Source organism: Crassostrea angulata, chromosome 1 (assembly GCF_025612915.1).
Source record: "Crassostrea angulata isolate pt1a10 chromosome 1, ASM2561291v2, whole genome shotgun sequence".
Lineage (NCBI taxonomy): Eukaryota > Metazoa > Mollusca > Bivalvia > Ostreida > Ostreidae > Magallana > Magallana angulata.
The window spans coordinates 36,670,409-36,694,849 of record NC_069111.1 but is presented as its reverse complement, the minus strand read 5'-3'; the positions used below and the strand labels follow the sequence as shown (position 1 = coordinate 36,694,849).

At 32.8% G+C, this 24,441-nt stretch overlaps 1 protein-coding gene across 1 annotated transcript in view; it reads right to left on the bottom strand.

Annotated features, from left to right (window-relative positions):
* The window catches only part of LOC128174982 (uncharacterized), a 34,518-nt gene extending 26,885 nt beyond the window's left edge, over positions 1 to 7,633 (bottom strand). Inside the window, exon 1 of the mRNA XM_052840396.1 lies at positions 6,995 to 7,633. Within this exon, the coding sequence (XP_052696356.1) occupies positions 6,995 to 7,463 (469 nt within the window). The 5' untranslated portion in view covers positions 7,464 to 7,633. The remainder of the gene's footprint in view (positions 1 to 6,994) is intronic.
* Positions 7,634 to 24,441: the final 16,808 nt, after the last annotated feature.

Sequence of the window (24,441 nt, the reverse complement as noted above, 5' to 3'; positions counted from 1 at the left end):
ATTACTTGGACCATTCCTTTTATTGTTTCTAACAAACATATTAAACAAATAAGTTCTGTAAAATAGTGTCAAGTATTGTGTTGTAAATTTAATCGACAGGGATTTTTGTATTATTACAATCGGGTTCGTTATCGGGTTGGTCTGTTGAGACGGTAAGAAATGATATTCTGCATAACATGGCATTGTTTTCACAAATTTCTACAAACCGGTAGGGGACGTGTATTGCTTATGCAATACTCTCAGAATGCTTGTTAGATAATAATTTTTTTGGATAAAAACACCGTGTCCAAGAATTTATAAGATAAATTTAATTGTGAATTTGTTGAACATTCAGTCTCTCTAAATGGCTAACTATACATTATTATATACACCCCTGCGAATGTGTTCGGAATGTTTTCTTTATCGTTGCTAAGTAAATAATAAATCCAGAGGTGCTCGAATGAAAGTTCACGAGACTTCACCGATATTTGTTCAGTTCCTGTGAAATTTCGAGCGGAAGTATGAGTGTTCGGATAATATTCTCAAATACGTAAGTTCTGGTCGTTTTTCATATCATATCCTACTTTGATTTATGTTAAAACGGGAAAAGCTTTAAAGATGTATGTCTTATTTTACCATCTAGCAGTTAGTTATATTAAACGATAATATTCAGAACAGAGTTATCGTTCGTGTTCAAACACGTGTAGAGTGGTTGAAAATATAAACATTGGGTTGCTTAATAAAATCATAGCCATGTTTGATGCTTGTGGTGTGCAATACCATGTTTAAAAAAAAATAATGGGTGTCTGTTTTGCATTAAAACTTAGTATATCGAGCCATTTTCAAGGAACATTCTGCATAAAATGGTATAGTCTGTTTCACTATTGATGTTAATACTAGGTCAGGCCCGGATCGAAAATTAATCCTCAGGAGGGATCTCTTTTAAGCATGTTAGTTGTTGCAACAGCAGACAAAAACTAATTTTTGTATAGTCACATTTATTTCTAGAACACATTTTATTCACCAATTAATGAAGATAAAGTTTAAAATCAATAAACCTCTAGATTTTATATTTGACTATAAGAACCTAGATACTGTGAAATAGACTTTATACACGAGGTACGATTTTTACTGCGAAACCGAAAGGGTCAAATAAAACCACGTGGTCTAAAATTTGAATGACAATAACATTCGCAGGGGTGATATATTTACAATTTCGCTTCACGATGGATGAAAAATAAGTCCGATGTCCAAAAACAACATACGCTCATTACTAGTATTCCCAGTATCGCCGATAGTAAATGAAATATATTTCAAATATCAGTGATTACATTCTTTCTAAACCGGATATGTTCGTTCTATATAATCCAATGTATTAAGCAAAATGGAAATGGGAAAATTGATACCTGTATCAACCACAAACAATATTTGTGGTACATATGTAGATATATCGTTTTATTTCTGATGGTATCTAAATATCTGTTACTGGTAAATTTATTGGGAAACAAACCACTTGTTAACAAGATTTATTTGGATATTTGACCAAACTTATCATTTTAGATAAATACTGTCTCTCCATATCTATAAAGCCAGTGGGACCGAAATCCACGATATTTGATTAAACGAAAGTCAGAGACAAAGGTTTAAAATGACATGAATCCGATTCTCTCTAGTCTCCATGATTACATTAAAACCTTGTAAATTGATAAAATATTTCCACTTGCCCTATTTCGGATTTCCAGGCATTAACGATGAAATTAATAAAATATTTATATTCATAAAAGAGTATTTTTGAACTGATGGCTATTAAGCTAAAAACAAAATTGTGATTCTGTTATGCTCAAGCGTAAACTTTTATGGAACCCGAAGAGTGATCGGCATTAAAAGTGATTATACAATTGACGTCCTATCATCGATCGATTTAACAATTTCATCACAATAATTACTGTAGATTATTTCGCGCTGAAATGAGACATGCTACTTTTTCTTTTTCTTTTTTTTCCCTACATTTTTCCATTTTCTTGTCATTGTATTTCAGAACAAGCGTATACACATGTAGTATATAATCTTGGGGTCACCATTAAATTTCTAAACCCTACCAGTTTTCGACTATTCTCAGGCTCTTATTATTTTTCGTAAACGGAGCTCTCAGTGAATGTTCACGTATGACATATGATCAGAACGTTAAAGCGATTAATGGCAATATGTTGTCATATTAGTTGCAAAAAACTCTGGCAGAAAATCAGTGAAGATCAACATGCCAAAAAACGTAATGAAATTGAGATACGCAACTAGATAATGACGTAATTTTCTATATATCATCATTCTCTCTTTTCAGTTTTAGCAATTTTTCTTACCATATTCGTGGCTTTAAAAAAAAATATCCGCTTGCATTTTAATATTTGGCGCCACATTGAGTTCAGAAACGGATATCGCAGTTTTATAACATACATACATGTAAGTCATAATGAGGATGATATGAGGAAAAACACAACTAACAAATTATGTTTTCAATGCGGTTTGATCTTTATTGGAATTTAGTTTTCATTACCATAGTAAATCCTTCAACGCCAAGCAATTTATATAAAATTTACAACACAGAGAACTATTTTAGAATATCTGGACTATACATCGATCGAATATGATATGATTTTGACAATAATTCCATTGTAATTTTATATAAATTACTCTTTTCTTAGTTATTCAGCCATGTATTTGATTTCAATTACGCAAGACCTAAATCAGTTTGACTTCATCTGGTCTACCGATCATTTTGCCCTCTGTCTATTTACAAGTTCTAGCAAGTGTTGTTTTAAATATTGATGATAGAATTCAAAATCCACAGTCATTTTGGTAAAACATTTATATAGCAAATTTATATATATTGATTATTATTAAGTCACTAAACACTAGTCCCCGCCTCTCTTTCCTGAAACACATTTGATGTGGTATACTTAAAGCGCTTGAAATATCTAAAATACCCCTGAATCATCGTAAGCAATATTGTGTATTACAATATCCCAGTAATGCGTTGATTAATACAACGTATTTCTAATTTGTGATGAAAGAAATTTTATCTGTAACTTGAGCCGATATTACATTTAATCTATAACTTATTTCTGTAGTTGTCAAACAAAAGTGGCACAATGCCATGTTCGATACACTTTGGAATCTTGACATGCACATTATATGAAGGAAACTTTTTGTCTATTTACATGTATAAATGTATCATATATACATTGACTAATCATATTAAACAAGCTAAACCAATTTACTTTTACATGTGTGTATATAATTAATCGGAGTTGTACGAAAACATCCCTGCCATAAATGCTTGCAAACCTTACTCGACTTTCACAAACAGTCCATCCTATTATATCCTTTCTATGCATGCAAGCACCGCACAGAGGGTTTTGGCGCGGATGATCGCCTGTTTTTAACAATCTTGGATTAAGGCATATTATCTAATAGGCGAAAGTGCGATAATGATTTCTTTCCTTTACATGATTTTTTAAAATACGACTTATTCATGTTCAGTATTGCTTAGGTTTTAATACATATACATATGTATCTATGTGCACACTTCGCATACCTTCACTGAAATTTGATCTTTATTAAACTGTTGCATTAGCTATTTTTCACAAGTAATAGCCCGTACAACAGCTGTTCTATATTAGACTACCATAGTTTAATCGCAAACGAGTGTTAAAGCTCGTTTCAAAATACCGTCGATTTTTCCAGTTGGTGACAGTCTTATTTTTTCGTCAGCAGCTCGCTAAATCCAGACGCCCGTCGCTTCGTCGGCATCAAAGACATGCCGCCGATACTCCCACACAGTCGACCGAATTAGAGCTGGCTAATTAGGCTACAGTACGTTCGGACGAATTAGGATTTGTTCAGACGAAATAGCTTTTTTGTGGACGAAATACGATTTGTTTGGACGAATTAGAATTTGTTTGATAAGACTTATTTATAATTTTTATCTGACCCTTCCACGCCGCCATACATTCATATTTAACTAATTAGAATATTTCTTTTTCCTAAAATAAAAACCAATCGAACAAAACGTAAATTTTGTATATTTCTAATTTACATAGATTTTTGAATATTTTGAAATGCATCTGTATCCCTCATATCCAGGCTGAGTGTAGTTTTGTTTATTTATCAATCATATATTTAAGTGTTCCTGTTTAGCTCTAAAGGTCTTTAAGCTACCGTAAATTACAGACTACCATGTCAAAATTGCGATGGTAATGATTATGCTACGGATGCTAGCTATGAAAACTGTTTGGTTTTAACATATGATGTTGTATATATAATATACAATAGGTTTGAACACATGCGTTTGCAATTTACTACATTCTCAGCCTTATACAAATAATTTTCAATTGTCATAAAACATCATATGTCAATAAAAAAAAAGCTAAAGAAAAAATGTGAAAACACAATGCTTATATAAATCTGCGAGAAATTGGTTTTCAGTTTTGGCACAGCAGTGAAAATTATAACATTAGTTTCATAATATAATACTTAAAATTACGCCACAGTAAAATATGCGCAAGCTTCATACAATACCTACATGTACATAGTGTATTTGGAATAGTTCGTTGAATAAATAATTTCTTCCATTCGAAAATCTTTTGCAAACAAATAAAAAGTGATATACATCTTCTTTCTTTCCACATTATCATAGGCAACATTGAGAATCAATATTATCTTTTGAGTAGATTTTAATTATTCTAATTCAGTAAACAATGGTGATTCTGTATGAATGGTGTAAGTTACTCTATCACCACGAAGAAACCATTTAGGAAATTCTGTATCACTGGTATTATTAGAAATGCTTAATAGCTTCTTTGCTTTCTTGGTATCCAAATTAGTGAGTTTCATTGCTAATTAGAACACAGTTGCTCTTAAATATAAGTGGATGACTATAATTATGCTCGGTTCTAGAAGTTAGGGGGGTTCAGCTACCCCTCCGCCCTGGAAAATTCAAACTTAAATTCACATAGTAAAGGTACTAAATAAACATTGGCCTCACACTCCCCACTCCCTACGGCAAACAAAGTCATATAATTTATCCCTCGGTACCTCCCCCGTCTTGAAAACGTTTTCTTATTCACATGTACATATCAGAGCAAGATGTCCTGGTACGAAACCTCCCACATTCTTGTAAAGTTAGATGCGGGTATTTTTGTGGGCAGGCACGTAGCATCAGGGGGGGGCAGGGGGGGGGGGGCTGGCCCCCCACTTTTTCCCGCATAACAATTTTTTTTTAAATTTACATATAAAAAAATGATTTATAATGGAGTCCCCCCCCCCACTTTTTTGGAAGTATGTAAAAAATTGATATGAAAATAACGAAATGAGGAGTCAAATTGAAATTACCTCCCCCCTCCCGGATTAGGAATTTCATGATTTGGAGGGGGAAAATTTTGGTAGGTAAGAAATTTTTTTTTTGGAAGTATAGTTTACTCCCCCCCCCCCCCCCCATGGATTAGGATTTTGAAGATTTTTGGAAACTTTAAATTTCCTTTTTTTTTTTTGCTTGTCAAGATTTTTTGGATGGGTCTGGCCCCCCCCCCCCCCCACTTTCAAAAACGATGCTACGTGCCTGTGTGGGAGCAGTACTTGTAGCGAACACACTGCCACCTGGCGTCATAATGCAGCAACAAATTCACTTACATTTGACTTTATTTAAAATTTAAGCGCTACATGGTTTGCTTGATTGAATTCACGTTTTAACAGAGATAAGTATAATAATGTAGAATTGAATACAAAAGAAAGAAACAAGAATTTACTTGGATAAGAAAAGAATAATGCAACATACTAGAATGAAGCACAACATAAAGAAAAATAAAAAAAGAAACAAGTTTCAAGTTTGATAAGCATGAATATAAAAACAATAAAGTGACATACATGTGTAAATGTACCAAAGAATAAAGAAGTAGGCATAATAAGAATAAAGGCAAGATACACAGACTTTTAGTGGTAAATCCCTTCCATACCTTTATACAAGCCATTTATCGATATACTCGGGAAAAGATATCCATTCTTTAACGGTTAACATTGAATAAAATGTGTATTCCTAATAAAACTGTTACATATCAGAGTATTATCGAGTCGTATAATGAACATATTCTGGAAACAGCCAATTGTTACGATACCGTAAAAGCAATCTTTAATTCTATTACACATCTTGCTGCCAATTCTATTTCTAGATATTAATCGAAGACGTTATACAAGATTACTATAACTTTTTACACGCATACTAGTATTAACAGATCAATTTTCTTTTTTGTTATGGAATTTGAAATAAATTTGCCTAACGTCCTATGCCATTTTTAACTTTTAAAGACAAGTTAGTTAACATGTACTTAAAATAGCCAACCCCCCCCCCCCCCCCAAAAAAAAAAAAACCAAAAAAAACCAAAAATCCAACAAAAACCAAAACCAAAACCAAACAAAAAACCATGGATCCTTCCCCCTCCCCCTCCCAACGGAGTCCCTTTCATGATTTTATGTTTAATTAAGGCTCTCTTAGTGTCTCATTAAACAATGCAGATGATCAAATTCAACTCTGGCCTTTATTTGTCCGGTAGCAGTATGTAATTAACTGGTCCTAAATTGGATGTTTACAATCCTAATTCCTATTTTTGGTCGTACACACAGCACTGGATCCATTGCAACATTAATAGATATTACAAATGTACGTCAACGTATAACAATATAATTGAATTTGGACATACCCCATGGGGCATAGATAATATAGAGAATTGCCAAAAGCATTTACGGATCTTTGAATAATTCAAAATATCGCAATTGTAAAACGAATGCATTGTTTCCCTTGATTTTCATTAATGTCAAACAGTTTTCAAAAGGTCTGTAGCGTCGATATTTACTACAAAAGAGATTCTGTAGGCTAAAGAAAAAGTCTTTAAAAATATTTCTCTATTTCACAAATTTAGCCAAATGTCTAGAATACCTTTGGTGTGAATAATAATAATGTCCTTACCTGCAGTCGAAATCACTAAGGTCGGAGTCCTATATTCCCGTGAGCCTTCTGATAAAATTGGTATGGTCACGAAAGCGCACAAAAGAATTTCTCTCTGTTCTTGATCAATAGAAAGTTCGTTAATGTGTTCCCCTGTCACTGTTAATTCTCCACCTTCCTCCTCCTGGAAAGAAAGTTGTAAAGAACAACGGCCGACCCGTAGTAGATCTTGACCCTTTGTGTCATTAACTGTCGCCATATCGTCCGGGTTTCTGGGGATTTCCAACTTCATCTTGTCGATACTCATGCCAACAATATCATGGACAAAGTTTTTGGAAAGGAATTGAAAAAATCCAACTGTTTCATTAATGCGTTGTTTATATGTTAATTGCAAAGATGCTCTCAGACTCTCAGAAGTCCCGTCTACTGACACACAATAAATCAGTCCAACGGAGACGAGAATCGCTTCCAGGGATCGCAACAACCGCATCCTTCTGTCCTGCACGATGAAACAGTATTAACTTATTCTCACTATCAAACGATCGCTTTTCAGCTACAAGTCCTCGCTCAGATCCGTATCAATTTTCTAACCCCAAGGAATTATTGTACACATTTCTTTGTATTTGTAGTGTTCGAACGTCATATTTTATTAATTATCTCTTCATAAATAATTTTCCCTTTTTTCTATTTTTCAACTGGTTATAGTTTCCCCATTTAATTGATTGATGGAGGTGAAGAAAACAATTACATGATGCAGTTCAATATCAACGGATGTATCACATCTGTTCCCCTTTGTATTCTTTTTTTTTCTTCATAAAAAAGGAATCTTTTGTCCATTGCTGCGCTGCTATGCCTTTAGAAATGCGAAATCATTGTAAGGTACACTGACTTTTACAACGGGGTACATTTTCAATTCTTGATATAAAAAAATTCCCTTTATTGAGGACAAACATCTATACTTTACATTTTCTATAAAATATCCGTCAATCTATGCTGCGCGTTTTCGTTGAAATAATAAAATGTTTCATGTGGGTATGAAAGAAGCGAACATTACAAAATATATAAATATCATGCGTAAGCAAGTTACTTAATTTTTATTTATCGCATTCTCATAGCAGTAAGAAACACAAATGGACGCATTATACTGTTTTTATTCGTATACAAATAGTCAGTGAAAATACTGGTGAGATTATGAGCAGAGGAATAAAATGACAACATTAAAGAAACGAATAAGAACCCTCAAACTATAAATGGAGGGGAAAATATGAAAAATGTTGAACGTAGCATTCCGGCGAATAAAATAAATCGGACATTGAGTAATAAACGAAGGGTAAAACAAGGAATCGTGCACCGCCTCTTTATAGGATGCATTCAAAATACATAGAAATTCACTGGGAAAGTTCACGCTAGATAATCGTAGAATATTGTTGTACCAAACATTCCCAGAAATAAATTGTCAATATCAAACAACCGAAGGTTCTAAGAACGAAGTAACGTCTGGCAATAACTTCGCCGCCCGGCCTGGCTAAATACTTACTACTTACTATCTTTATTTCTCAGGAAATACAGTTAACGCGGCATTGAAACTTAAAGGAACGATTTGAGCTAAAAATTTTCATTTTTTTTTAAATTTTAAATGCCTGCAATGGGCAATATGGATGTTTTTAATGCTTTGGTAGAATTTGAAAGTCAAATATCGTGTTACAAGCGGGTTGCAGGGGTTAGTAGGCTTTGTTTTGTAAACAAAGCTCAAGTCATATGTTCTGTATTGGTATCAAGTTCTATCTTATGTTGCTGTTTGTTGTTGATATAATCATTAATGAACATACATGTATTGAATCAGTTTACCTTGTTTGCCTGAAGTTATTTTGTTTAAGAAATGACCAATTCTTTACTTTACATTATTTGTAAACAAATACATGTACAAGATTCGTGCTTTGTTTACGTTAGCTCTGTATCTCAGACTGAAATAAAACTGAGTAAAATGTTATAAAAATACTAAACCAAACTTCAAGCTTATATAAGAACTACTTATGCAAGCGGAATGTGTGCGCACGTGGAAGCATTTGCCGGATGCCTCATATGGACACAATAGTGATCGGCCGAAGCCGATCACAAAAATGTTAAATTACATCGAGATCGAGAGTCGCCAGTTTTATATGTAAACAAACTGCACCACTTCATCTTACAGGGCTGGTGATGGTGTTTAAAAGATTATCAGAGGCAAGTAAGTTGACGATATCAGTAATAAATTGCATGAAGAATTTAATGGTAATAATTGTTTTCACTGCAGTAAAAATTGTGCATACATTAAGTGCTTCTTCCTGGAATTCAAATATAATGTCATGATAATGAAAGGCATGGTATTATAGCTAATTAAGCTATCTTGCTGACGGACTTTTGTAAGAGTGATGATTAACCTCCCTTTGATCCGATTCCCAAAGAACTATAAAATACAACCTTAATTTTTCATTCGTACATGTACTAGTACTTGTAGGCCAATCCACGAACTCTCTTCCAAACTTACCTTACAAAGAACAGGGGCGAACAAGGTGTTGTATATCCCCCACTCGGGGCAATGAAGACGAAAGAATTTCAATTTAAGTTTTACAAGTTTTATGTATTGTTTTTAGTATTATTTTCACGATTGAAGTCAATATTGTGCTTTCATTCTTTAAACACGACAGGTATAGGCTTCCAAACTAAGCTGAACAGCGTTTAATACCGAAATCTTTGATCATACACTGTTCTAAATTCCAAAATTTAGGTAAGAATGGGTCTCCACTCCCTCCTTAAAGTAATTTAAATCAAAGAATAAGTTGATATCGATTTTAATTATTGATTTATTAAAATGGATTCTAGACCCATAATGGGTCAAATTTGTAGTTATCACCAGAAATGGTTTACTTTATCAATTATTGTCAAACAGTTAAATTTAATCACCCGTAATCTAATGTGTCAACGTAGCTCACTGTGATAGGCGGAGACTCGTAGTCCATCCTTCTCGATGTAGAGGGTGTTCGAATCGTAAAGACGGCGTTTTATTATTTTTTTATTTGCATTTTATTGCTTTTTTATTGAATTATTATGAAAAAAATCTAATACCATTTATATAATGACAACAATTACGTAATGTTCATGTTCTGTACACACAATGTCGGATACAAATAGCGCTAGCACAGATATAAGATCATGCTGTAATGTTTAGAAAGCAACAAATAAAACAAAAGATATATAAGTACCAAGTACATGTATTAATGTATATTATTTATTTGTCAGAGAATGTAGTTCTATATTATACATGTACATGTAGGGATGCACACTTTCAAATGTAAAGATTTTTTTTTTATATGTTCATATGCCATTTCAAAATCCTGGGTACGGGGGATTTGTCAGGCCTTGTACGCTCTTGTCCTTTTGAAGAACTAGTTAAATCACGAAAATTGGCTACATAGGCTAGTAACAAAGTGGGGTCATAAATAGGACTTTGGCGGAATCTTAGGATCTACATACAACTGTAAGTCCTGTTTATAAGTATGTCTTATACCATAACATAAAGCAAACTTCGTACTGTCTTCGCTAAGTCATGCTTATGTTAAAAAGTAAAAAACAAATTTTTCATTTCTTTTGTCGAATTTGAATGTATTGGTAAAAAAAATCATTGTTTAAGGTTAATAGCTTGCTTATTCTTGATATCTTTGATATTAGATTGGGGTAGATGTAAATGTACAGACACAAAATTCAAGGTGGCATGGGTATATATGTACATACGTATGTACCTAAAATCTTCGAAAAGCTGATGTATCTTAGGCAATATATTCAGTCTATTGTTGTTACTTCTTCATTTTGACGAATATTCACTATTTTAGTCGTTCGCGAAGACTGCCTGTGGCGTAATATCGTAATGTCGTTAGAACTTGATAGAATAATTTAGTGGATTTCTTTTTTATCCTTTGTTCTACATCCTACCTTACAAATAAGGCAACTCAAATACTCTGAGTATAATTTTTTCATTAAGTCGTACATTGTAATGAAATGAGGCAATCGTCGTCTTTAAAATCGCTAAGGTATTTTCTGTCTTCAAACGTCTTTTATTTTTAATTTTTCGTTTCACGTGACGAGTAGGTGGAAGGACGCTTTTCTTCTAGCTCCCATACTGATAATTTTGGAAGATTAAAAACTACTTAGGCGTGGAAATTTTCATGGAAGGTGTATATACATGTAGTGTGAAGTTTTGTGATGCTCGTTATTAGTGTGAACTTCAAAATGTAAGTTTTGTGTTTTATGTGGATTTTGTTTACGTATTCGCACGTGCGAGCATACGACTCCAATCCTTACTCAGCGGGTCTTACTGATCCAGAAGATCCAGTCCTTAAAGTAACAATATGGGGCGTTCCACTCTCTGTGGACGATTCGGCCATACATGACATGCTTAAATAAGTGAAAAGCTGTCAATGTGACAGCAAACCGGGTTTTCTTTTTTTGAACTGTATCCATAATCCATGTCAATCCCTGAATTGATAAACACTACCAGCCGTATCCAGTGAAATGGAGTACCCAACATGCAATATTTTGCCAAAAAATGACTATGTTCAAAAGCTGGTATTTTTTTCATAAATTATCAGGAATCAAAATCCTAGCAATATGCACACTTCTTATATATGTGCAAATGATCTGCAAAAGAACAACTTCCTATCTTGAAAAATGTAGGAGGAGATATCCGTACAATAAGGGTACCCTATATGCAATATTTTGTCCAAAAAATGACTAGGTTCAAAAGCTGACATTTTTTTTCATAAATTATCAGAAATCAAAATCCTAGCAATATGAACACCTCTGATATATGTACAATTGATCTGCAAAAGAACAACTTCCTATCTTGAAAACTGTAGGAGGAGTTATCCGTACAATGAGGACACCCTATATGCAATATTTTGTCCAAAAATGACTAGGTTCAAAAGCTGACATTTTTTTTTCATTAATTATCAGAAATCAAAATCCTAGCAATATACACACCTCTAATATATGTACAATTGATCTGCAAAAGAACAACTTCCTATCTTGAAAACTGTAGGAGGAGTTATTCGTACAATGAGGGTACCCTTTTGGCAGCCGCCCACCCGCCCACCATTTTCACCATTTTAATAACCCGGTTAAAAATTAAATGGCAACAGATTTCTGTATATAGAACTAATTGAACAAAACAAGGCCTTGCCTCGTTTCAGTTACTGTGCAGGTCTCAAATGTAAGATCTTTCGTCGGGGACAAAATGTCAAAAAACCACCAAAAACCTGTACCAAATGCTGGGAAACTGGGCACTATTTCAAGCTATGCCAGAATAATCCACGTTATTCCGCTTGTAAGGAAACTTGGCACAAGCCCGGTTCCAATCTGTGTCCGCAATACATCGAAGATAACTCGAATGAAGTTGAAGCTTTTGATGGTAAAGAAAATGTGTTTTCAAATTTCTTCCCGTGTGAGCTTAAGGTACCTCACTACACCTAGACTTATACTTTTTAAGACACTACGTACGTCACAAGATGGCAATTTAAATGTTTTGTTAAACTGTTTATATCGTTCGATTGGGTTGTATATCGTCGTAGGTCAGTGGTTAAAGTATTGGGCTTCTGAACCGCAGATCATGAGTGCGAATCCGCCTGGAGCTTTTGTTCATGTTTAATGAATTAAATTTTCGAAAATGTAATATTTCATTCCAAATTGCACATTTTTTGCCTATTTGACTTGAAAACTTCTTATCCATTATGAGATCTATCACAATCAAGTAATTTTCTGCTGATTTAAAAAAAATATTTCAAGGTGTAGTGAGCAACCTTAAGGTCGGTCTTCGGCAAATCTTTCGAATCCGCTGAGCAAGCCTTTCAGCTTAGGATGGCTGTACGAGCGGGTGACCTTATGGCGGCCAGAGGATTCGAGCAGCAAAATCTGCGCTGGAATGTAAACAAATCGGAAACTCCGTCCTACTTTCCATTTCGTGGCATCAGGACGCGCTTAAGGTTATGGCTAAATTGTGCTAGAAAAAGTGAAACAAATTCCTGAATTGAAAAAGAAAATTGCGCATGTGTAAACAAATGAAAAAGTGTTTGCGCCCTCAGTATATAATCAGTTCTTGGTAACCGGTCTAATCTAAACTCGACGCAAACCGTGCACACAAAACGAAAGGCATGGCCGGGGCAAAATGTTATGGGCAAGCTGCTGCAACGTGTTGCAGAATCCCTTCAAGCAAGCACACAGCGAACAAGTTCTCGGAACAGGAAAGCCACAGTCAACAATGCCAGCAAATCCGACCAGAAAGACCTGGATGGGTTTTTAAAAAAATTAAGTAAATCCAGCAAATAAAGATGTAGAATATGGCTTGCATTAAGTTTTCATCTCTGAACTGTAGAAGATTAAATAGTACTGATAAAAGGGTTATTCTATATGATTGGTTAAACAGTCAAAAATTATTTTCTTACAAGAAACGCATTTTGTTGATAAAAAACAGAGTATTTATGATTTAAGATGGCATGGTTTTGCTTTTTACAATTTTTCTGGATCTTAACATAGTAAAGGTGTGTCAATATTTTTTCATAAAAACTTTGCCTTTAAAACTCTAAAATTACATAGATCTGCCGATAGTCGAATTTTATTGATGAATATTGAGCATTTTGAGCATGACAACATTATTACTTGAGTAAATGTATACGCCCCAAACTTAGAAAATCTACAAATTAACTTCTTTAAAAAGGTTGCTAAATGGATATCACAATATGCAATGAATGAAGAAAATTTATTATTAAATTTTATTGGTGACTTCAATTGTAATGTTCAAAATGAAAAAGATAGAAGTGGAAATATAGTCAGCGAAATAATACAAAGATGTGATTTATTATATGTGGTCGGAATTAAAGCCCAACAAAAAGGTCTAACGTTGTGTGATGGTAATGGGGCACCAAAAAGTCGAATAGATTATGTAATAGCGAGCAAACACTTTTGTTATGCTCCAGAGAACATCTTTTTACGCAAAGCCCCCAAGGTGAATGATTGTAGAATGAGTGATCAGCTACAAATAGTTTTTAAGTTTAGAATATCGTGTGACACTAGAGGGAAAGGCTTTTGGAAATTAGATGTATCTGTTTTACATGATGCAAATCATGTTAAAACAATAAATGTTTTTTTTAAATAACCTACCAGATGAAATTGAAAATGAGATTAATTCGCACATCAAATGGGATGATAAGAAGTTTAAGCATGAATTTTTTGTAAACAAAAAGGTAAAACAATAAGAAATAAAATTCAATTGATTGAAAGGGAAATTGAAGAAATTGAGAGTAGTGCTTATGCACAAATTAATGTCAAAAAGAAGATTCTAGACTTACATGTATTTTAGATATTCTAGAATACTGTGAAAATTATAACAAAGATGGCATATTACTTTTTGCTTATTTTCTAAAAGCCTTCGATTTGTTTGAGTGGAACTTCCTGTTTAAAACACTACAAAAATTCAACTTCGGGCCGAACTTTATGAAATGGATAAAACCCATCTTTTTATGTAAAAAATAATTGCTGGCTGTCACGGAAATGTAGAATGAAACGTGGAATAAGACACGGTTGTCCAGTATCAACCTTATTATTTTTATTTGTAATGGAAATACTGAATCTGAAAATAAATAATTGTAGTGATATAAAAGGGTTTAAAATTAAATCGTTAGAAAAAGATATTAAATGTATACAACATGCAGATGATAGTACGTACATTTCCATTGAAAGATCAACTGTAATATGCATTTGAAAATGCGCTAAACATTTTAATAATTTTTGGCAAGGTGTTGGGCACAAATTAAAATATGAATAAAACGGAATGCATCATTTTAGCATGCGCGGATCTAGAGGGGGGGTCGGGGGGGGGGGGTCCCGACCCCCCCTGGAAAATGAAAATTTATTAAATTTACATAGTAAAATTATCGCGAAAATATGCCTCGGACCCCCCCTGGCAAACACAATTATCCTTCGGACCCCCCCCCCCCTGGAAAAATTTTCTGGATCCGCGCATGTTTTAGGATATCTTAAGGAAAGATTATATCACCAAACACACATTTATGTCTAATAAAAATTAACAAAGATACTTAGGTATATATGTTGGACTGAACCAAAATATATGCAACGAAAAAAAATGGATATGTAAATTAAAGAAATTTGAAAAGATACTGAATACATGGAGATGTCGGAAACTTACTATCTTCGGTGAATGTCAAGTTGTAAACTCGATTATTCTATCAAAAATTTTCACTGCAACGGTTTTAGGAAATCCGGGCGATGATTACATTAAAAAATTAAATAAACTATTTTTTTTATTTTTATAGGGCAATTGTGAACGCATCAAAAGGCACACATTAATTCGAGAAATAAAAGAGGGGGTATAGAAATAAAGTAACACAGAAATCAAAATGAAAGCTACTAAAGCAGCTTTGATATCAAAACTTATACAAAATAAAAAGTAATTTAAGTAAATTTTTAAATCCATGTTTAGCAAATCATAAGATGAAAATCGAATATAACAAACATTTCTGATTTTAATAGTCTGAAAGGACTTCTACAATTCTACAAAGAAGTATTTACTGCATTTAATGAATGTAAAACTCCAATTAACATTGATACTATTGACAAAATATTACGACAGAATATGGTTTAACGTTAACTTTAAATACAAGGGAAAAACATTATATTTACAGAACTGGTATGAAAGCGACTTTCATTATGTCAAAGACCTTGTAAATGATAATGGTTTTAAATCGCTCAATGAAATACGAGTAGCTACTATATTAAAGTCAAAAAGAAATTATCTTTGTGAATATTTAACACTGAAAAACGTTTTTCATTCTAAAATACATAATAATACAGCAGGAGGAGATATATAACTATAAAAAATGAATTTCAATTTAAATTACAAGGAGAAATAAGAGATCAGTAAAACAAAATCTGGCTTCCTCTACAATATACTACTTGATGACAAGTCCACAAAACCTATCATGGAGAGTAAATGGAAAAATGAATTTAGCGACATAAACTCATTGTGTTGGCGAAAAATATATCGTGAAAAAATTGTAAAAGTTAATGATTAAAGTATTGCTGAATTTAATTTTAGATCATTGCACAATCTGTTGCCAAATATTCTATACCTTAGCAAATGGAATAAAAATATTGATAAATATTGTACGTACTGTCGAGAAACTGAAAATACAGAACATATGGTTTTCGATTGTATAGTTGTAGAAAATATCTAGAAAAAAGTTTCTGCTATACCTAAAGTTAATATTGCTTGGAAACATCTTGTTTTTAGTTTTATTTATAATGGAAACCAAAGCAGTGAAGTTTTAAACAATGTAATAACTTTCATTGCAAGTAAAAATTTTAAAGACAAAACGAAATGTAAATTGATATTAGAAGAAATGTCACAAATAAAGGCCTAATTTTATTTTTAAGGTCATCGCTTGCAAGCTTTTTCCTTGTAAATAAGCAAGCTCAAACTGTCAATTTTGATTATTGTTTACTTTAAACTCTTTCTGAAATGCTGTAAATAGTAAAATATGAAATAATGATAAAAAAATTAACATGGTAACCAGTATTAGAATATAATGTACTAGAGTGCGACCCAGCCCTCGTACATTCATGCGGTATAGGACAAAAAGAACTGTGAAGGTGGAAGCAAATCCTACCGCATAGTATCGCACTATATTTCGCATTTTATATTTTCAATAATCGCAATTGTCAAATCATATTATATTCATAAATTACAGATAAATTCTGAATTAGAAATGTTTACATATATTTTTTTTTCAATAAATCTTTACATCTTCAAATGATAAATTCGCACTGTTAAGTTTGATTATCTACTATGATTTTAATTATATTACTTCATTTTATTAACTTTATTTTGTAAAAATAAAAATGTATAATGTATGTTCATTTTTAGACGAGGTCACGTGACCCCGTCTATTGGTTTACTGTCAGTCGAAGTCTCAAACCGGAAGGCACGCATAGAAAACATGAATTGAGTCTACGCCTAAGAAAATAGTGCAGAAAGTTTTCATGCATTTCAGTGAATATGTATTATAAAACACGCATTAAATCTTTTTAAGTCCTCTGTGTATAAACAAAATTCTATTTAGAAAATAAACAAATAGTTTTATTGATCAAAATATTCTTGCTCGGGTTCAAATGTGGAATGAGTTAGGTAACTGAATGCACAGCGCCGTTGACGATTCAGTTGGTGTACGAGCTCATTAATCAAAAGAAGAGGTTCATGCGCAAACCGAAGTTAAAATCGGGACGGGTTATACACAGATGTTTTACAGTTTCATTGGCTTCCAGTCTACTTGCGGTATGACTGCTGTTCGTCTCTAAAGGAATTTTGTACAATGAAAATAAAAACAAGTCTGAATTTGCCTTCTCGTTCGTTGGCTCTTTAGTTGATTAAACTGAATTTAAATTTTAAACAATGCATTGTAAGCAAAATCTATAATAGATTATACATTTTGGAAGACTTATACATCATATCATATATAAAATCTTATCGATTGAAGAACCAAGTTAAATGTTAATGTTCATGTTTTCCGGCTTAGTTGGAATCAGGCTTGGGGTGAATTACATTGTAAAATGATGCATTACATTACCATTACTTCATGAATTAGGGCATTAAATTACCATTACCATTACTTATTTTTCTTGAAGTAATGCATTACATTACCATTACATGAGTAAAGTAATGCATTACCATTACTTTTTGAAAAGTCAATAAGTTTTAAAAAAGTAATTTAAAAACTAAATAAAGAGTTTTTGTAAATATTTCATAATAAAACATGCTTAAATTATTTACAGGTTCATGTTCATGTTCACTATCAGGTTCAAATTTAATGACTTATACAAGATTGCTGCTGCACTTGTAGTTCTCAAAGTAAGGTTGGTCTCGTAACATTTACACGCTGATAGCGGAGTTGACAATCTCTGTTATTTATGTCTCTGATTATCGGAGTATGATTTTTAATGAAAGGAACGGTTGTATCGTAATTCGTGTAGGTGATGCACGAGTTTATACAAAAAAAAACGGATTTATTTTTACCTATTAGTTTTGCATGAATCGCAAATGAAGAAAATCGTGTCAGATAAGTCGGTCTTAAAAATCAAAATGGCGACCGTGACAAATCTGTTTATTGTCAAAGTTCTTGGAATCTTATTGTAAAAAAAATATTTCTAACGTCAGGTGCCTGTGTTTGTTATCGGTATACAAATGTTCACTTTGTTTGTTAATTCAGCAGTTTTAGAGTTTTCGGGGTTTTCATAAAACTTTATTACGGATACCGTCCGACTTGTGGATTTTCCCTTGGATCACAAAATTGAATAAATCTAATGATTAAAATGATCTACTGGATATAGTTGTTTGATTTTCCCGGTTAGTTTTAATTTTTAAAATTTTTCCATGGGGTTTTTTACACAATATTTTACACAATATACCGTTGTGTCAATTTTCTACAATTATGAAGGCCGGGATTGAGTAAAATTTAGACAAAGTATCAGACAATTGCAAAAAAACTCAAAACGAATTAACAAAGATTGTAACAACTAATTCAAACTCATAAATTTTGGAAGCATATTCGAGGAAATCCAGGACAATAACAAATTCAAACTTTCAAGACCCCGTCTTTCAGTGCTCTCAGTACTTTGATTTGTTACAGATATACCGATCCAGGGGGCCCCTTGCACCCCGTGTAGGTATATAAATAGAGCCTCTGCAGAGGTGTTGCCTCAAACAAATTTGTATGTAATTTCAAAAAATAAAAAATTAATCTCAAGTTTCGCAAGTTTACATAGTTACTTCTTGTAAACTGACCATTATACATGTTGACAACCTCTTCAGCATCCCAGTTGCATACTATATGGAAAATGTTAGAGCTCATTACGACCACTGTTAAAATTTGTATCAATTAATTTAAAACTTTTATATTGGTGAATATGAAAATATTGATTTTGTGTAAATATGTGTCTGATCAATACACTGTATTCAAATGCTGAATTGAAATAATTGACAATAAAACTTCTAAATGTATGAAAATAGTACTCTTCTACATGTAGTTACGGACTTAAGTCTAAGAATGCTCATAAGTTCTACCTAAGCACTGTGTTAGACTTAAGGAGGCCGATTCAGGGTTTTTTTTGCAGAAAAACTACAATAGCGAATAACTTTTAACAGTATGTTATTTACACCAAAGATCAACTATAGGAATACATGACTATATGAAACTGTCATTTTCCGCACTTCGAAGCAGATTTAAAAAATACTACAATAGCCTTTTTTCTCAAATTCTTATATATGATTAGATATATTATTTCCTACCTTATATGTAAAAAATACTGAAGTCTACCGTCTGGTTTTTAGTGGGAGCCATCTCAAAATATTAGAAGGCACCAAATATTGCTATATATTTGGAGCATTACTAATGAAGATTGGTATATATAATTATGGATTCATTAAAAAAACTAAGGAAATGTCCTTGAGGATAGCATCATTCTGTGTATAAAAATTTCAACGGCGTACAATTTTTACTTTTCCTTTTATGTTATTTCTTATAACGTACTCCTACAAAGCTTCATTTTATTGTAACGTCATAAAAGCGCACGACGGAAAAATCGTTTAAAAATTAAAAAAAAAAAATCCTTAATTCTTTTTTTATCCGTATTTTGTTTATTGTGTTCAATATTATAAATAATATCGAAAAATTCATAAGAAGTATAAATCCACTGTATTATACTAGAATGCGCAAAAACATGCCCAACGAAAACTAAAGTACCCTTTATGTTACGAGTCCCTGGTCACGATTTTAAGACGCACAAACCAATGATTTACCAAATTTCGAATATTTACATGATATCCATATATTTTATATATCATATGAAAAATGATGAACTTATGAAAATTACGGAGATAAATAATTAAGTAAATGAATCAAATTAAAAAGAGAGAAATAGAATTAGTCGTTGGGTCAGCACAGAAATATTTTAAGTGGAAGTATTTTAAGGGGAATGTAAATATTGCGGCGTGGCGTAAATCATGAGCAAGCGGCCTCTCAGTGAAGCATTATGTCTTTACGAACTAATATTAGTTTAGTATTTATTAAGATGCACTCTCTATGAATGCATATTTCTTACTACAGACATCAAATAACTTCAAATTTTTCAGTGCGTCAATCCCACTGTAATTATTTTAGACTACATTAGCAATTATGCGACACTCAAATCAACCCCCCCCCCCAAAAAAAAAAAACCAAACCAACCCACCAAACTCGGATTGTTTACACGTGGAATTCCGGATAAGTTTTAAAGATTTGTAAACTGATAGGTCATAATTTGTAATGCGTGAAACTGTCGAAATGATAAATGTTGTATATTTCTTCTTATTTCCTGTTGTCATAATCATAAAGTAAAACATATTTTTTGAGTCACCGTGTCACTTTAAGCAACTCATGAGTATTAAATCTTAATATGTGCAAAATAATTGCTTCCCACTTTTAAAAAAAGATCGTTTAGTGAGGATTTCTATTAAACAAACCAACAAAAGAAAAATGAAACAACGCTACGGTTGAGATTTCGTGCAAAATAAAATTAAGACTGATATGAAATATTAATAAGTAGCTGATGTATCCATTGTTATGGTTTATTATCAGCTATTCTATCTTTTTGTGTGTATGTTGGTTTTTTTTAAAAAAAATATTTAATGCAAAATCTTAATAGATCTAGACTATTACATTTGAATAAATAAATGTAAGGTTGTTTAAATTTTAATCCGTTTCCATTAATTTTTTTTGAATTCGTTTTCATTGTTGCGCTGGCTCTTCCATCCCACAGTATTATATGGTATTGAACACCTGACGGGATGAACAATAGAACCAACTCTTGCAAAACTCATTCGTTCTTTTATTCTAAACCACCATTATTGCTAATTTCAGTCAAAACTTCATAAAATATGTATATAATAAAAACACTGCATCATTTCAGGTCACATAATTACGTTCATAATTGATGCACTGCGCGCTTTTTTTTTTTTACTTCAGACAAATATAATTTTAAAAAATTAACCGCATAATATCGACATATTTTAAATGAATTCATTTCGTTATAGAAGGTATAAAGACGGCGAGACTCCTGACAATGTTATTTTGTGTTGCTTGTTGAATATTCCCACAATTGTTATTGTTGATAGGGAAAGGGATCTAAAATACTTGAAATACGGATTTGAAATTAAATAAGCCTTTTATTGTAAGGAATGAACACCTAAAAACCCACTGTAACTGCACACGAACACATTCAAATAAGTGTAGATACATTGAGTGTAAAATTGAATTTCGTAAAAATTGTGAATATAAACGAGGCATTGCGGTTTTACACCACGAGGTAATTAATCATCAAATTCTGGCTAATTTTAAAACGTTGCCCTCCTAAGTTTGATAGGGCCACTTAAGGCTGATTTTGTTATAAAGCTTGTATTTCCACTACTGCAACTGATGTTACCTGTAAGGGTGTTAAAACTAGTAGTTCAATTCATCAAAAAACTTTATGAAAGGACTCGGTCGCCTTGTTTCCGTCGCCCTTTTTAACCGCAAAATTTTTACTTGAAGTATAGTCTTTCCATACCGAAATAATCATGAGGCCGAGATCTAATAAAACTTTTAAAAGGTTATGGTCACGATTTAACTGGGGTTTTTTTCAATTTTTTTTTGTTTTCAATCATTATGTTTTAGTAATGCATTTTTATTATTTTTTCATCAGTCACGACAGTAATATTCATATTGTGAAGCCATTTTCAAGGAGGGAACCTCATAGCTGTCGGAACCGGGGGGGGGGGGGGGGGGGGGGGAGGGGGGGGGGGGGGGCTTAGCCCCCCAATTTGTTTGCCAAATTAGACCTAACCATTAGGCACATTGCATCATAGAGGGTTCAGCCCCTCAATTTTTCTCGCAGGAAATATTTTGTTCCTAAAAAGATTGATATATGGAGAAGTTGAAGTCATAGGCATACTAGCCCCCCCGGATTAGGAATTTTATGATTTGAGGAAAAGAATATTTTGGTAGGTAAGATTTTTTTTTTTTTGAACTATAGGTATACCCCCCCCCCACCACGGATTAGGATTTTTATGATTTTTGGAATTATTTTTTTTTTATTCTTTGAGGATTAGTCTAGCCCCCAGTGTTCAATTTGCTTCCGACGCCAGTGAACCTTGTAAATAGTCGTGATCATTGTTCAAAGCCAGTCAGTTGGCATATTTATGGAAGGTAGATGCAGATCGAGCTAGGGGTGATTTTTATTACTGATAAGTGTAATGGGCAGTGTTGGATAAATCGGTTGTAAGCTTAAATTGAATGACCGATCGGAAGACGGAGAAAATGGGAAAATAATTTTAACGATGAGTTCCAAGCAAAAGTTCTAGCTGATGTGACAGTTTTCAATACAAGATGAGGCGATGTTTACCTTGTATATTATTAAGTAGAGGGTATATGTTTTATTAAGAGAAAAATATATGTGTTAGCGATACTGTTACTGTCGTTCTTGCGTAGATTTAGCGTCTTGAGACAAACACATTAAAGTACGACAGGTTTTCATTCATATGCAAACTTAGGTTGTGTTTTTATTGTTCGAGGAGATATATAGAAAATCCAAACCAATTACGGTACATTGCGCGAAAAGCGCCATTAGAAAGTCATGTGTTTTAAAACTTTGTTTTAAAAAGGTATGTAGGTCTTTGACAAATTATGCCTGACTCGACTATGGAGCTTGCAAGAAATAGAATGTTTGATAAACGCACCTCAAAATGCTCTCGATATTGCAAGCAAACCAGTGACACAACATATAAATGGGCAACAAGGAAGATAACTCGGAATACTTTAATGAGGTTCGTTTGATACAACATTCAGTTCATCAAACCTATCTAAGCAATTGTCCCCTAATGTAGTTTTTCACAACGAAAGCCGGGTCGAAATTAAACATACTTTCTCGGAGTTTTAATTTTTCAGGTCTTACAAGCTGTAACCCACAAACGCAATAGGCTTTCAGTAAATTGTCATATTTGTCAAGGGCAAAGTCTCTTCTAATGAAAATATATTCTTAGGTGACTGAAAAAGCCAAGCGTTTTCGCCTTTCTACCGCAGATTTGCATTTTCTGCTAGTCCATTTCTGAGGTTCAAACACAAGTATAAACATATGATAAATTGGCTACTCATTTATTTCTAATAAGTAGTTTGAACACGATAATTGGAAAGTTTAAATTCATTTTCTTCTAATATAAGCAATAAAACATGACGTTAAATTAAAAGCAATAGAATGTTACAAAGCGCTTGTCATTATTTAAACACGACAAGGACACAGGGAGTATAATATTCCTTTCCGTGGTTCTTGGCTATTCAAACTACAATTAAGCCAGACGAAAAGAATTTAAATGTTTTGACACTTTAAAATAATGTAACCAATTCGCATGAGGAGAACGAAGACCAAATACAGGCCTCAGTACTGCGCCGTGATACCCTGTCACAAGTTACATCCAATGGTTTAGATCCCTTACAAAGTTTCTTCGCTGAATTCGAAAATATTATAAATCAAAGCCCTTTTTGAAGCAAATAAAAATCTCTTCTTGAATGCTGTTCTTGAAATATATTTAAAAAAATCTGCTTGTACTTAACATCAATTTATTCCTTCTCTAACAGACTTAATGTGTTTTGAAATAGTAATTCATTGTACTTGAATATATCAGAATTTAAAGTGAAATGGAAAATTGTTTACTTTTGCAATTTTCCATGAGAATTACATTTATAATCAGTTGCAGCAACGCTGTCGTGCTTTTTAGTCAAACCTTCTTAGATGAATCATGCAAGTTTACATATTCGACATACAGCTCCACCAGACTACAAAGTGATTCTCTTAAGTCTGGAAAATTATATATCAAAGATTGCATAATTTTAAAAGTTGTATGGAAAGCGACAATAAAAACAAAAATTATTTTCAAAATTTTCAAAGAGCTTTCGGTGGCAAAAAAAAAGGAATTGTTTTAACACATAGGTGGGGTCTTCAAAACATATCTTTGTAAATTTTACATTATTTTCTAAATGATGAAATGATCTAGTGCAAGAACAAAATCTTTATTTATCTTCTTTAACTTTATATGATCAAATTTATTTTTGGAATTTCAGTGTATCGAACCCGGATCCTAGGGGTCTTCCTGTGTTGACATTGTGTCTTAATTAAACCGACAATGGGAACAAAACAGATTCTTCAAAAGTACAAAACAAGGGATAAACAAAAAAATTAATAGCAGCAACATTGTATTTTCTGTTTACCATATTTCTATCTCCTTCCCTGTCTAGCAGTCTTTAGCAAGAAAGAAATGTATCTGTTTTCTGTAATACGTGTTGTGTTTGTCTGTTATTTAT